The sequence below is a fragment of the Uloborus diversus genome, chromosome 7, assembly GCF_026930045.1.
Source record: "Uloborus diversus isolate 005 chromosome 7, Udiv.v.3.1, whole genome shotgun sequence".
Lineage (NCBI taxonomy): Eukaryota > Metazoa > Arthropoda > Arachnida > Araneae > Uloboridae > Uloborus > Uloborus diversus.
This window is the reverse complement of record NC_072737.1, coordinates 5360641-5377265: the sequence shown is the minus strand read 5'-3', so window position 1 is coordinate 5377265 and position 16625 is coordinate 5360641. Positions and strand designations below refer to the sequence as shown.

The 16625-nt window shown below is 32.9% G+C and overlaps 1 protein-coding gene across 1 annotated transcript in view; it reads right to left on the bottom strand.

Annotated features, from left to right (window-relative positions):
• LOC129226196 (serine/threonine-protein phosphatase 6 regulatory subunit 3-A-like) overlaps positions 1 to 4494 on the bottom strand; it is a 49324-nt gene extending 44830 nt beyond the window's left edge. Inside the window, exons 1-2 of the mRNA XM_054860796.1 lie at positions 4435 to 4494; positions 3907 to 3986 (exon numbers count right to left, since the gene is read on the bottom strand). Of these exons, the coding sequence (XP_054716771.1) occupies positions 3907 to 3986; positions 4435 to 4494 (140 nt within the window). The remainder of the gene's footprint in view (positions 1 to 3906; positions 3987 to 4434) is intronic.
• Between the last annotated feature and the right edge of the window lie 12131 nt (positions 4495 to 16625).

The following is a 16625-nucleotide window of genomic DNA, read 5'->3' as shown; positions in this document are numbered from 1 at the left end:
TCGTTTGGGGAAATTTAAGTCGTAAAGACGCGATTATAGTCATCTCGGGTAGTGTTAGAATGAGTTCAGTGACTATCTTCCGGTAATTTTTCGAAACTGAAGTTTCAAAAAGAGCCAGACGACCTTCCATGATGTTGGGTTTCAAAACATTCACCCGGAATGATTACGAAATTGAAGTTCGAAAACAGAATTTTAAAATACCTCTGGAAACGGGAAAAGAACGGAACAATTTTGAGGACTACTTTGACTAAAACTCTATATTTTAGTTTGTTTAGATAAAAATGGTATGGTATTTCCCTCCATCCCCAGCATGCACTAATCAGATAAGTAGTAAGAGGTCTGTTAAAAAATCAACTGCCCCCACCTTGAAAACTTTCTGGATCCGTCCTTGGCATTGTGAAGGCTACGCAGATAAAAATCGCAGCATTAAGATGCTGTCAGGTTAGCTTTGCCTCAACTATAGTTATCACCGAATTTTTAATTTTGGCACTTACATCCCTTTGCTCCTCACATTATTGTTCCTGTGTCAATCATTACGTGTCAATATTGGTCCTTAGTCACATTATTGCCCCGTAGTCAATTTATATATTTCAAGTTAAAATCATATACTTTTTTTGAAACTATTGTGAGCAACTGCTTCCAAAGATCTATTCCTACAGCCCTATTAAAGTAGTGAATTTTACTAATTTCAAGAGTAGTAATAAGTAAAATTCCTATACCCAATTAAAGTACCCTAAAGAAGGGCAACTTTGGAACGCTGGGCAATTTTTAGTTTGGGGGACTCCCTGGGAGACACACTCAGGGTTCAAGCACTTGTGGCTAAAAAAAAATTCCCTGACTTTCCCAGGTTTTCCAGGTTGCTTTTTAGAAAATTCCAGGTTACTCGCTTCATTCAAAATTGACTTTATATAGCAATATTTTCAAAATAATTCAAATTGTTTAAAGTAGCAATGGGGAAGAACTGAAACTTTTCTCCTTAGATTTAAAAAAAAAATTTGGAATTTTTTTCAAAGAGAAAAAAATCCAAAAAAACATTTTTTTTTTCCTCTCTTGAAATTTTAAGTTTTTTTTTTTTTTTAACATTTTGCTCAAAATTGTTTTAATTTGTTTACTATATATGAAAAACAAAGTATATTGAACTTATTTTAGCATTTCTTTGATGTCATGTGTCATGCGTAATATTAGCGTTTTGCTCTGTCATTGTGGAGCAATCTTTTAGCATCCGCTTTGGGTTTACAATTTTTTTTTCTTATAAGTATATAACACAAAACATATTGAGCAAAATACAGAGCTATTTTTCAGTATAAATATGATTAACGTGTTGCATCGATCTGCATACATTACAATGCATAATTACAAAAATCAACATCCGTGGATCATAGGCCAATGCCAACAATCATCAGTTTATTTTCTCTTTTGCATATTAACAGATGCTTACATTAAAATAAAAAATTCCCTTTTTCAGAAAATAATTAATTTTTAAAAATTCATAAACTTATTGCACATTTTATGTTATTTTCAATTGTTTACATTAAGAGAAACATCCAATTTTGTTCTTGAAAATTTACGTCTACTTCCGTTGTGCAAACGACCAAATATGGCGACTCAGTGAAAAAGTTAAGATAATAAGTAGACTTGAATTTGTAGCATAAAAGATGTTGTAAATAATTAATAATAGTTAAAAAACTACAATTAAGACAAAATAGTCAGTTTTTAGCATATATGCGTCTAAATCAATTCGAATAAAAAAATGTTCTGAAGGTAAAATTTGCATTTTTTCAGAAAATAATTACAAATTATCCAAAAAAAGGCACATTTTGTGCTGTTTTCAATAGTTTGCATTGCAATAAACATCCAATGCCGCTTTCGGAAACTTAGGTACTAAAAAAGTCTTGTGTACTTCCATCTTGGCAACGACTTAATATGGCGGCTACGCCAAGTAGCCGCCAAATATTTTTTTTAACTTGTAACATGAAAACAATTTAAAAATAATAAATCTTCATAAAACTACAATTCAGTTGAAAAGTTTTTAGCACATTTTCGTCCAAGGCAATGAGAATAAGATTAAGTTTTAAGAACAAAATTTTTCCTTTCTCAAGAAAATTATTTTTAATAATAACAATGAAAAAATAACAATTTGCAGCCTTGTGTACTTTTATTAGTTTGCAGTTAAAGAAATCATACAATTCAGCTTTGCTTTAGGAAGCTTAGGCATTTAAGGACCGTGTCTACTTCTATCTTGTGAACGACCAAATATGGGGATTACGTTTCAGACGTAGCTGAAAACACTTTTACCAATCAAAAATTTATTTTCTCCGATCGACCCTCCCATCTTCAGGCTCGTTCTTCCGAAGCAGTAAATTGTCTTCTCCCCTGTTGAGTTAGTGTATATTTCCTGTTCACCTCAGGAATTTTTTTCTTGGGAACTAATGAGGGTCAAAAATGGCGACTGCGGAAGTTTTCTTGGGTCGCCACTTTTTTTTTATTGCTAGCTTCTTTTTGCCTCAAAATTTTTACAATTTTTTTCAGGAAACATCGGTAAAAATGAAGATTAGGTCTCATAAAACAAAATTGGGGAAAAAAATGGAAAACAATTTTTTTTTTTTTTTGGGGGGGGGGGGGTAAATTTGAAAAATTTCCTCACTTGACATTTTTAACTATGTAATTTTCCCTGACAATTCAAGGATTTCTTGGAACGTACGAACCCTGCACACTGCTTTGGTTAAGTCAGTAATCATGCCTGTTGAGTAGACCTGTATTGTGCTGCAACCTGACAACAGTTGTCAGAACCTTAGTGCACTGCACATGTTGTGATAGCAAAGTTATTCTCATCATTTGTTTTTCAAAATTATTGTTTTGGATGAAACTTTTCGCTTGTACCTCAAGAACTGAGCACACCAAATTACATTCAGGTCTGTATACACATTGATAAATACCTCTAAAAAGTGATTAATATAGAAGTAACCACAGGGCTGTATTTGGAAGTGTGGAGGCCCCGGGGCAACAAATTAGTGGAGGCCCCTAATCAGGTTCGAAAAGATAATCATATTTTCGAAAATATCCAATACTTTGATATGTATCTGAAAATTTTGATATATATGTATATATCCAATATTTTCAACCCATGAAAGTTAGGATATTTTGTAAAAATTTTATTGTGGGGCCCCTTTGTTGTAGAGGCCCTGGGGCAGTAGCCCTGCCTGCCCTCCCCTAAATCCGGCCCTGAGTAACCATGTTTTTACCAGTTTTATGTTTTATAACCTCTATTCTTTCTTTTTACGGGGTATCTTCGGGCCTGTGAATTTTGCAAAGTTTAGAGCTTAAAGCTTACAGCGATCTTTTGGCTTTGGAGTAAACTTAACAAAGGGTTTAAATAATATATAATAGTGGTGCAACATTGGCATGGGCGTAGCTAAAAGGGGGCAGTGAGGGGCAACTGTCCCTCCCTAGAAGAGAACCTCTGACTTCCACACTCTTTTCAAATATCACTAAATATAATTTAAAATTACAATTTAAGCATTCCAATTTCGAAACCTTTCTGGGGCAGAGCCAGATGACCACTTTCGGCTTTTTTTGCCCTCATCTGACCAACAATAGTATAAAATGTTTTTTAGAGGGAGAGGAGGACTATAATTTCAAGCAATTTCCAAGGTCTACACTAGGTTTGTATGTGGGGAGGGGAGGGGGGGCAACTGAAAACCATTATTTTGTTGACCCTATGCTTGCCCCTCCCAAACAGGAATCCAGGATACACCCATGAACATTGGCACAAAGTCATATTTCCTACTCTCTGTAAAAATGAGCTGATGAAATAAATCGGGAGGGGGGGGGGAATGCACCATTATAACCAAAATGTCATTTTTGAGATACTAAAAAAAAATATAAATAACACATGTTTACACTTACAAATCAAGCAATTTCTTTGTCTGTGCATTGCATTCTTGAAGAATGTCTTCTTCTTCCATCAATTCCTTTAGGGTCACATTCTACAATTGTGTAAGAAATCATGTTTAAATAAATGTTTTTAATGGGGATATCCCATTTAATACCCAACTATTTTACATCACTACTTGCAATACAAACACTTCATCACAAATACACTCAATTTTGCTCATGAAAAATGAAAATTTACATTTTACCACATTTTAGAAAAAAATATATTTTCCAAATGACAGCAAAAACAAATAAAAGCTTGAAATACACTTGAAGCAAAACTAAAAATTTAGTGCATTTAGTGTCCACTTCATAACATGTTTTTTAGTTGATTTCAATAGTTTTCAAAATTACACAAAACTAGACTTTGTTTGCTGGACATCAAAAATGCTCATTTGATAATACTATTTAAAAAAATAAACAAAATAATGTAATTTGAATGTTCAATACAATACAAACTTTTTATTCTTTTTCTAGAATGAAATAGTCAATGAAACATACCTCTTTATCTAACAGCGTCTCAATACAAGACCCAGTAATTAGGTTATATCTCCAAAACATTATTTGCTGAAATAAAAAAGATAGTTTATAGGTAATAACAAAAGACAATAAATGTTCAATATTACTGCCATTTAAAATTTTTTTTTCTGCATTTTTAACATCAATTGTATATTAGCTTTTCTTGTTAAAGTTTGCATTTTGGTTTGTGCTGAAAACAAGTGCGAAAAAAGTATAATTCTAACATATCCCTATAGTTAGTAGTGATGTGCCGGATCGTTAAAAAAGTAGATCCGCAGATCAGGATCCGGATCATTAGTGTCAAAATCCACGGATACGGATCTCAAATTTTTTTTGTCCAATTCAACTATCCAAGTTTAAAATTTACTACAGAAGGTATTCCCATCAGAATAATAACACTGTTTCTTTAAAAAATGTCAACTACTGCAAAAATATAGTAGAGACTATGATTTACTCTTTGAAGGAATCTCCGTTAAAATTGATGGAGAGTTGGAAGGAATGGGTCAGCGCTGCATTAATGCTTAAATAGAATGTGAAAAATTATTTCTAGTTTGCTCGGTAGATGTAGGATACAGGAGCAAGAGTGTAAAGCTGCTACTAGATAGGTTAGAAATAATTTTTCGCATTTTATTTCAGCATAAATGCAGGGCTGACCCATTCCACCCAGATTACTCCGACCGACGGAATAACAGAGCCGGGAACACCTTTAAACAGTAAATAGAGAATTTTGCCTCACTTTTTATGAAGGATGCCGAGAAAAACCAAAATGAAGAATAACAGAAACCCCAAATCAATATCAAAAACTAATATTAAATTAAAAATTAAAAAAAAGAGAAAAAAAAACATGTCTCAGAGGGCCGTTGGCGTCTGAAATGATACCTTATAATTTAAATAGGGAATAATTGAAATGGAATTTAAGAGTCTTTCATTCAAATATTTAAGAATTTTTAAAATAGAAAAGATCTGTTGAAGATCCATCAAAAAAGTAACGGATGCGGATACAGATCTTTATTTTTCCTTGGATATCGATATCCGGAACATCACTAATAGTTATAGTATTGAATTCAAAACGCATTTCTTCAAATAATCTCAAAAACTCTTTTCTGCAGTTCAATGTCGTATTTCGGTATGGGCTTATTGGGCTATAGCCCAGGGAGGCATGGTTAGGAAGAGACACTTTTTCCCATATGAAAATAAGTAAAAAAAACTTTTTTTTCTTAAAGTCCTAGGGCCATGAGAGTGGTCATACTATTTTATCATATGGCTGTGGGGCTAGTAATGCAAAAGGTAATAGACATTTTTGTAACTAACATAAGCTTTCAGTCTATTAAACCTACTGTCATCAAACAATGCTTGTTCTATTTATGATGATATGATGCTGTTGTATCGAGAAAAAACATAGAATCTGCAATAGATAAGATTTTTGATTTAAAACAAATGGCATAAATCTCCAAACTCTATGAAAAAGCCTTAATCCTGCTCAATTTTATATAGCATTTCTGTTCAGGATTCTGAACAAATTTCATAAAAAAAATTTCTTTCAAATAAAAAAAGCCAATTTAAATTTTTAAAAAATCCGATTTTGAGTATTTAAAAACTATCTTGATTTGTTTTTCAACTCTGTAATTCAACACCCCTAGAGGGCAGCCAGTTTCAGAAGTTCAGGGCGGCTTCACATCCAAATACACCTCTGCTGCAGATACTGCCATTTACTTGCCTACAGCAGATTACATATCAGACAGTGAGAACTGAGAAACTAAGGGATGCAAGTGAACAAAATTAAAAATTTGGAGGAAAACTAGACCTCTCCTCTGTCATGGGGCAAAAAACAACATGATTTAGAAACTTTTTTTCAATGAATGTCTACCTAAGATCGGAACTTCAAAGGTGTTTTACACAAAACTTAAAAACATCTACTTACATCCCTTTGCCTCTCACTGACTCATATAAGTATAAGATGATATCTAACACAAATTCATACTCACTTTATTATCTTTCTAATATATGCAGAAAATCTAACCTGAAAATATGTTCAAAATCATTAAAAATAGTTAAAACATGTCATATCAATGGAATTCCAAAACAAACAACTTAATTAAAATTTAAAAAACCTCCGACTGATTCTCGCAAATGGAGAATCAAAAGGGAAAATTGAAAATCCTTTTAAAAACCTTATAATATTAATATCAATTAACAAGTACTTTATTTGTTAACAAGGAGAAACTGGCAACAGATAAAAATTTTAAATCATTGCTTTTAATTTCCTCATTGGCCAACAATGAGTTTGATTACTAATCGCTGGAAAAAGGCTTAGCCGTATTTAAAATCTGCTCAAAAAAGCGTTATAATTCAAATCCTATACAACATGGAAGTTCCAAACACATTGTATCAGAGGCAGAAAAAAAAATACTCTACATTTTGGTTCCAAATTTTTAAATTTTAAAATATATTTTGACTGCAAAAATAGTGAAAAAACTTTTAGAGGTTTTTAATTAATATCTTCATTAATTAGGGTCATTTGAAGACGCAACCTAGCTAAGAACACTCTTGATCAACTCTCCTTCCGAACAAAAAAAAAGTTTTTTTTTTTAAAGGTTAAAGGTCCATCCGTTTAGGCGCTAGAGTGCCACAGACAGATACACACACAGAGACACGTCAAACATATAACCCCCTTCCTTCGGGTGTCGGGGGTTAAAAATGGGATTGTTCAAGTTTCTCCCCTATTTTAGTTTATTAACCCTCCTCCCCCAAAGCAGAATACTTGACGATGTTCTGCAACGTAAAATCGATTGATCACAATTGTTCTGCAAGTACTTCAAGCATTGCATACACAAGCAAATCAACGTGATCTTTTCCACAAATCGGGAGCAATAAATCAAAATCCTTTCATACAGTTTTTTTTTTTTCAGTTTTTATAACTTCACCGCTGCTATGCATTTCTGTAGGACCTAAACCGATTGAAATTCTAGAAATATATTTTACATGCTTTCTAAAATGCATAAAAAGAGCAAAGATACAAAATTTTCTAAAAATCTGAGCCCAGGTGTCAAACCACGTTCTTTTGGTTAATTTTACATGGCATAAAAGATAAATTAAAATAATGTTATTAAATAAATAAATTACTGAAATAATAAGTAAAACGAGTCGAATTATGGTAGCAAATAATAAAACACTTCAAAACATTCTAAATAACTGAAATATTTTTAGGATGCAAAAGGATTGAATTCTCAAACAAGACACGCAATTTTCGTCGATGGACGTTGGCATGTATCCAAAACATACGTTTATGGAGGCAATTGCAGCGGATGAAGGTCGATTGAGAAAAGAAAGAGAGAACCAAAAACGCTAGAAAAATCAGAATCTTTTCAGATTTAAAATATGAAATTTCTGCAGAAGCTGCAGATTTTCTACAAATATTTTCCAGCTCAAGATAGAACTTTGCACAAATTCTACAGATTTCTCTAAGCTCAAAGTAAATCTCAAGTTCTTGCAGATAACTTATAGAATTCAACATTTTTTGCGAGTTTTCCGCCGAATTGTTGTAACTTCCTAGACTTTTAGATTTTCTTCTAATTTAAAGAAATCTACAGAATTTGTGCAAAATTTTATCTTGAGTTGGAAGATATTTGCAGAAAAACTGCAGTTATTTACTACAGAAATTTCACCGAAATCTGTAGAATTTCTGCAGAAAATTTGTCTGAGTTTTTCTCTCACATTTGAGCAGAATTGTTCTGCAGCTCAGGCATCTGTTCTGCGACGTACGTCACAAATTTAGTAGTATTCTGCTTTGGGGCCCTCCTCGTACGGCTCCCGCAATTCGAGTGGGGTATCAGTTTCGTCCTCGACTAGGGTTCATGTAAAAATCGTGGGCAAAGAATTTTCCCCCTTACATCAATACGGATTCCGCATTTCCCTGTGTAGGTTGAAAGAACATCATTTGATGCCTACTTTTGCTGCTAGATGGCACTGGAGGATTCAGGAATTTCTGTTCTCTTGCTCGATGTTCTTTTTCCCCCTGCATATGTGAGAGTCTGCCTTTCGTTGTCTTACTTTTTGTTTGTATTTTGAGCAATGAAATTTTGTGAAAGATATGGCCTTGTCGACAGTCAGCACATTACATGTGGGAATAAGAAACTGTGATTGTTTTTTCCATTGTTATTTATAGATTCTAAGAAAGAAAAACTGACATTGTTCTTTCATTTTTTCTGATTTATTACAATGCTAGAAAATTGCTCCTCAAGGTTTGATGTGTGAAAATTGCTTCTACATTTGAACGAAGCCATTGCCTGTTTGATGATATCTTGATAGTTGAAATTTTAACCCTAACTCTAGTGGATCAACCCTAAACTCCAATAGATAACATTCATAGTCCAACCAATTTTTCCTTTCTTTATTCCCCTGAAATGAGTCTTACCAGTAAAACAGTTGAGTTACCGGATCCAGTTCAACGATGTCAAAATAAAGCATTTCCCTGCATGTTAAACATTACCAAAACAAAACATATTGTCAAATTATCATGCCCTGACGCGAGTTTCATTGCTGATGACGTCAGGAGCCTAGAATTGCGCTGAGAACAAAGAACAATAGAAAACTGCTTTAGAAAGGCAGGTTTCCATAAAGTATCTGCTGGGGAAATCTACGTAGAAGAGGGAAGAAAAAGAAAAGGAAATTGAGGAAACAGCTGATGAGGAAGGGAGTTCAGTGTCGAAAGCTCTGCAATTAGATCCCGTAACAACATTTCGGGACTTTGTCAAAATAGATAATGATGAAATACACCGAAATACAACGCCAGCTCAGTCATTTGCAGCCGAGGACTGCAGTTTCGTGCTTATTAGCACTCATCAGCCCGGCATAGGTAAGTGACTGAGCTGGAGATGGAAAACCTCTTAAGGAAGTCAAGAGTGCCAACAAACTGATACCTAATATAGAATTCGCACAGACCAGAAGAGTGACCGAAGCAATAGTGGTTATGTTTTTTTTTAAAAATACAACCATAAAAATTCAATTTTTTGTTTAAGAAACAGTAATGTATAGTTAAGAAATGATTTTTAACAGTATGAGGTGGTGTTTACAAGTGACTTTAATCGTATGGATATGTTTATAAAAGTTTTTACACATCGTGTAATTTCAACTTACGCGAAGGGTCTTGGAATGCATCCCTCGCGTAAGTCGGGACTCGACTGTATATTATATGCTAGCTATGTTTTATTAATTGTAAAATCTGTCTTGAACAATACTTTATTTTTTACAACTACTCGGTATTGGCTGAGCACCTGATCAAAATTTGGCCAAGTACCGACTTGGTTGAAGTACCGAGTACTCGGTAAGTCTCTAGTAGTGAGTAAGAAATGTATGTGTGTGGGCAATTTATTTCCCAATGATTAACAATGTGATAATCTACTATGTCTAATATATCTCATTTTCTCATATTTTGTGCAATATATTAAGTAATGTAATGGCGACTAAGGGTGCTGTTTCATGACTAAGGGGCTCTAACTATGTTAAAAACCTACTAAAATTGTCGTAAGTAAGTTTTATGTGCTCTAATTGGGAAAATAATTGGTTTATAAATACAGAACCCTACTTCGCGGAAATTCAGTTTTCGCGGTAAATTCTGGAACAAATTAACCACAATAAACAAGGGTTGACTGTACTTTCATTATAAAAATTTGAGGAATTTCCAAAATATGAAATTAAACTTCACTTGTTTAAAAAGATTAATCAGTTATTTCTTTTCTTAAACATAGTCTAAAACTAGAGACGTACCGAGTAGCACTTTGGCCGAGTACTCGGCCGAGTTACTAACAGGGTTGGCAAGTTTTTGCCGGGGGCGGAAAAAAACATGGAAAAAACCACAGTTTTTACCGCCCGGCAAAAATAGGTTTTTGCCAAAGTGGCAAAAATAGATTTTGTGTTAACAACTTATGGACAGTTTTTTTTCCCTTTTATATAAAAGTAAAAGCATGAAAAGATTTTGATAAAATTTTAATTTAATTAAAAAAAATTAAGGTTTAATTTACTTTTAAAGTTATGGAGCATTTTTAATTTTAAATTTTTAAACATTAACATAAAATTTCAGTTTGTAACATCTAAGACAAATAATTAACTTACAATGAAAATGTAATTAGCTTATTTATTATAGCATTTTTTACAGAATACTAAATATCTATATAAAATATACTTAATCAAGATGTAAGAAAGAAATAAAAGTAATTAAAAAGCAAAATACACATTTCTTTAGATTGAAATATCACTTAAATCATCATAGTCTATACCATCTTCATAATCACTTCCTTCCTCATACCAAAGAATTCATGTGAGTTATCACACCAAACAAAACATTGGCATTAAACCCACAGGGGTAACTTCTTACTGATAATTGATAAAAGGCTTTGCCATTTTCTGTAGAATGAGTTAGTATTACTAAAAAGTAGAGTAAATATAGAATGTACATATTGATCAGCTTTTTTTTTTTTCTTCTTTTTAAATTCTTCTCTTGGCTATCCATTTTCCCAGTAAGTGAGAAAAAATGCATTATATCTTTAGTGAGGAAAAGTTAATATTTTTCTATATTCAAGTAAATATTCTGTTATTAATTAAATAGCTTAAAAATTTTAGTGGGATAAAAAAAAGTGATTAAATATATATATATATATATCTTTTTATTAATTTACTAAGCTTAAGTAAACATTCTTTGTTTTAGCATTGAAGGAATTGGCTCATTCTGAAAAAAATGTTTTAGCAAACATTTAAAATCTTAAGTTTTGCAATCCCAACATTTGTTTTTTATTTATTTTTCACCTTATAAATTAGAAGTAACATGGAGAGACATAACTAAAATATTAAAGTGCATTATTTATATTATATTGTCACTATTTCTTGATTAACAATATAATGCTACTTTATTTGCAATTAGGTTTTTTCCATTTTTGCCATGGTTTTTTCCACTGTCCCGGCAAAAATACCTTTTTGCCGGCAAAAAACCCAACCCTGGTTACCAAGTACCAATTATGTTTTAAGAAGAACCACCAACACACATGTGATGAATTTTGAACTTATTGGAATAGTCCTTGTCCATATAATAGTTTTTAAAACTAAATTCCTACTGAAATTTAATTATGCATTATATAAACAATTTTGTTTGTGTCAAAAATTTTACAAAAAAATTATTTTTAAAATTAAAAATAAATAAATAAAAGGTATGATTTATCAAGTTGGAATTAAAACAAATTACAGTGAAATCCCTCTAATGCAGACACTAACAGGAGAATTTTTTTTTGTCCGCAGTAGAGAGGTGTCCGCAAGACAAGGGTTTAATAATGTTATTTGCATTGGAACTGGGGAATTAAAAATTGTCCGCGTAATAGGGGTGTCCGTTAGGAGGGGTTTCCCGGTATACCAATCGGTTATAGTTCTAGTCTGCCAAACATAAATAATTTTTAAAAGCAGATAAAACAAATGTGCAGGAACACTCCAGACACGTGTTTCTGACCCCCCATTACAAGGAACGTCTTTTTCAGTGCATGACATGTGAGCTAAAGAATGTAAAGACATACGACAAAAAAATCCGACTCTTGTCGGATGCCTTTAAATCCACGAGCTCCCATTTTATGCATTGAAAAAGAAATTCCTTGTAACACCAAAACACGTGTCTGCAGTGTTCCTCCACTGTGCTTTTAAGGTTGTTTTATTTCCTTTTATTTTAAAGGTATTTTTATATTTTTTATAACTAATTTTTGTTTGTAGCAAAAATCCATTTTTAATATAAAAATTCCATATTTTTTAACTTACCTTTTTTGCGTAATTTTTAATAAATAAGTTTTATTAACTTTGGGGACATTAAAATAGAGATTTATTCCATTGAAGCATTACAAACTTCATTTTTCTCAAAATTTAAATTTGACTTATAAATTTTAATTGTAAATGATTGAAGAATATAATGCTTGCTCTTTCTTTTATAAATTTTAGTATCTGTCTTGGACAATATTCAATTTTTCGCAACTACTCGGTATTGGCCGAGTATCTGATCAGAATTTGGCCGAGTACCGAGTACTCGGCAAAGTGGCCGAGTACCGAGTAGTTACCGAGTACTCAGTACGTCTCTATCTAAAACCTTCTCTATATGGCTATTGAAGTACAAACTGTTTAAAAAAAATGTAGCCGCCCACAATACCCCAATGTTTGCTTTAGGTATTTTGGAAAATGTCAATTATTGTGGGTTCTTACTACCATTTAAAATGTTACTAAATTTGCGGTAATCGTTTTGGGATACCTTGGATAAGCCCCCCCCCCCACTTTGTAAAACTGTCTGTTACTAATTTTCGTGGAAGGGATATTGTCACCAAATACTGAGATACTTCTGGTTACCATAAAATGATGCTAAACATTTTCAACCAAAATTAAGTGTTTCCAAAATAAGTAACAAAATTTGGTGAGTTAAAAATTGTGTGCAAAGACAAATTAATGGGAGGTTTTTTTTCTTTTTTCTGTTTATGGAATTTAGGTTACAGATTGTTTTACATTTTAACAAAAGTTTTAAAGATTTTTTTAATGGCGATATTTTGATTAAAAGGTGAAAACCGAGAAACAGTATCAGGTAAAACAGCGACAGTCGAAAAAATTGCCGAATGTCATACCTCATTCACTTGTTAAATTTTATTAATCTCAAGTAAAATCTAGTATAAGTTCCAAATTGGTATAACTTTAAAATTACGTGCCAAATCTGGCACTCCCTACGGACTTTTTAGGGTTGCTGTTTCTTGTTTTTGTGTAGCTAATTAAGGTTTCTTCAGCTTTTAGGTTTTTGCTGTTGCCAAATTTAGTATTTTCTTGTATTTTGTACCATGAGTGAGAAAAAAAAAGTCGCCAAATTTCCGATTTGAAGGGTATATCAAAGTAGTTCCATAAAATTAGTTGCATCAATGTGTAATTAACAACTTTTTATTTTTTTGTTTAGTTGATTCTGAAGTGAACAATCATTCTACTTTCATCAACTGACACTATATAATGAATTAGAATTTTATACTAATTTTACATCATAACAATAAATTTACATATCAAACGTATGAAAAATCAGTTGATACAATTTTGTTCATTTCTTCCGTCGTCCCGATTTTTAACAAAAAAGTGGACAACATAGCAACCCTGGTCAAAACACAGCCCAGTATTCGGCGAAACCTAGGCTTCGTTCCACCTAATTCAAATATATTTAGAAGTTTTTAATTTTTTTCAGACTTCTACCAGGAAGATCTGATTCTATACATCATTTTAAAGGCGTTTCTGAAAACCTTTTCCAAGTCGCAGAACGTAATTTTGAACATTTGTGGATCTATGTAAGTATAAGATCGAGAATTCAAGGCACAGCAACAAAATCGTTAATGATAATAACTTACCATTTAAAACACAAAAAACAAAATGTCATATCTTATTATTGTTCAATATTCTGATATTACACCATAATGAAAGTTCAAAAAACAAAACAAAACAAAGGCAGTGTTAAACAACGTTAATTCACACAATAACATCGCAATACAAAATCCAAAGAACTACGGCGATGCCAATTCATTCTCACGAACTTAGTTGCTATAGAAACTAGCACCAGTGTTGCTGCCAGATCTCCGAAGCAAAACTCGCGCAGCATCCTGATCTCAGAAAATGACGTCATGATTGTTTCCTGGTTCCAGAAAAGTTTTCAACGCACCTCGATTCTTCGCTGCTTTTTGGTCTGAGAAACAGGGATGCTCGGCGATGAGCATAGACTAATAATAAGAGTAGACAGAGCTATATGGCAACCCTTTTGCTGCTCATAAACCAAACCATGTGACTAGTGGATTTCCTAGCAACAGCGGGCGTTGATCGCAGCAGACGATCAACAATAAATAAAATAAATTGAATTGATGGAACACGGAAGAATGATTTTTAATGGAGTCCGATTTGTCAATTTGTTATTCTAAGTTGTAAAAATTTTGTCAATATAGTGAGTTTTTCGTTTAGATAGTACTGTGCATTTTCTTTATTCAATTTCAATAACTCTCTAAGTAATTAAAGATACAGGCGCCCAAAAAGAATCGGCAAACGGTAAGATTTTTACCTACAATTTCAATTTAAGATACCGATTAGTACATTTTTACCTTGACGCAAAACGTTTACGCCATTACGTTTACGCCAACGCTGACCTAGCAGTTCCGAATGAAATAAAAGTTACTGAAAACTGTGATCAAAAATTAATTACTAATGTCAAAATAATGCATAATTAAAAGAAAAACAGTTCAATTTCAGCACCTGGAAAAAAATTATAATGAAAACACATTACGTCTTAAAATACATGTCGAGTGCCAAACTATAGATAATGTTTCCATCTAGCAACCATGCTGCCAAAGTCTTCGCCAAGCCCTTCCACCAGTCACATGATACATCTATGAACCAATTTTCTTCATCAGCAAGAATGAGAAAGCTCGGTCTACTCTTATTATTAGTCTATGGTCTACTCTTATTATTAGTCTATGGCGATGAGAGATAAAACGAGAGGTCACTGTAACCTCACAAAAAAATTCCTTATCCACGAAACTATTTGACGATTCAGAAATTTTGGGGGGAAAAGTGCATTTTTTCTCTCCGAATGTCTCTATTCATTAGATGCTCGCATTGGGAACTGAAAGTAACCAACACGCCATCTGGCGAGAGAATCTAAATAGGAAATGATGGCGATTGCCCGTTGTTCCATATGTTAAACTTTTAAGCAAGGGGGGGAAATGACATTCTTGTATTTTGACTGATTGAACGAACATGAAAAGTTCTCAAGCTGTTATAGTTGTAGAAACTCTTGTTTAACCGTTAATTTTTCTGATAAATCTGAAAAAGGCATAATAAGAAAACCTGTCTTGTCACTCATACTACTTACGATCATCCTATCAGAAATAGTATATGCTTCAATGATACAAAGGAAACGAATGTTTTGAAGACTGAGAGAGAAAAATATTTTTGTGCTCTAGGAAACGAGCTGATGTGTGCATCACATGACTTCCTCTTACTCCAATTTAATGTCATTTTCCCATTATTAGCAATTTTAATGTGATTCAATAGTTTACTCTCGTAAATATCACCAGCAGTGGCCAAATTAAAACCAGATTTTTAAAAAAATCGCCAAATTTGTCACAAGACGTGCGATATATCCGCCAAACTGTAACACCACTTGAGTTTACATTGAAATTAACAATGATTTTCCCCCAAAGAGGAGCAAAACACCCCCTTAGAGACACCCGAATGCAACCAAAAGGGGAGGTGCACAACTAGACCCCACTAGGAGTCTACGTACCAAATTTAAATTTTCTAGGACATACCGTTCTTGAGTTACGCGACATACGTACGTATATACAGACGTCACGAGAAAACTCGTTGTAACTAACTCAGGAATCGTCAAAATGGATATTTCGCGTGTCTATACGTTCTTAGGTACTTATCCACGTGTGGTCGAGTCGAAAAAAAAACTTAACATTCATTCGGGGGTGAGCAAAATGGAAATTAAGGTAAATTTTTTGAGTGAAATTGTTTTCGCGAATACAATATTATGAATTATATATTAAATATATTGTAAAAGAAAGTAAAAAAAGAGAGAATCAATAATTCTATGTTTTGTGTGTCTATGACTAAGCATCTGAGATACATGAAATGGGAGCGCCCTGCTTCATAAGTTGATCAGCAAAGCAATGTGTAAAAGAATAAAAAAATATTTTTTAAAATGTTATTATGCAAAAAAATGGAAACAAATCTTTCGGAAAAACTTCCGACCTTAAAAAGGTACATTCGAGATATAGAGACAACTTTGCATTGAAAACACTAAATTATTTTGGGACCGAATGATTACTTCGAGATAAAATTAACTGCAGTTTATAAGACTTCGAGTTATCGAGAGTCAACTGTATTTCTTTGAGGAAGAGCCACATTGAGACTTGTTTTAATGAAAAGAATTGCTGGCTCTAGGTGGGGATGCTGTAGAACAATACTAAATTTGATATTAAAAAAAGAAATGTTAGAAATATCCTAATAAAGAATTTTAAGCAATGTTTCCCTTTTTCAAATGGAAAGTGGGGGGGACTAATGGGGATTTTAGGGGCTGTGGCCCTTACTCTAATAGGTATGTTTGAGGACTGTTGTCCTCACTAAATAAAGGATTT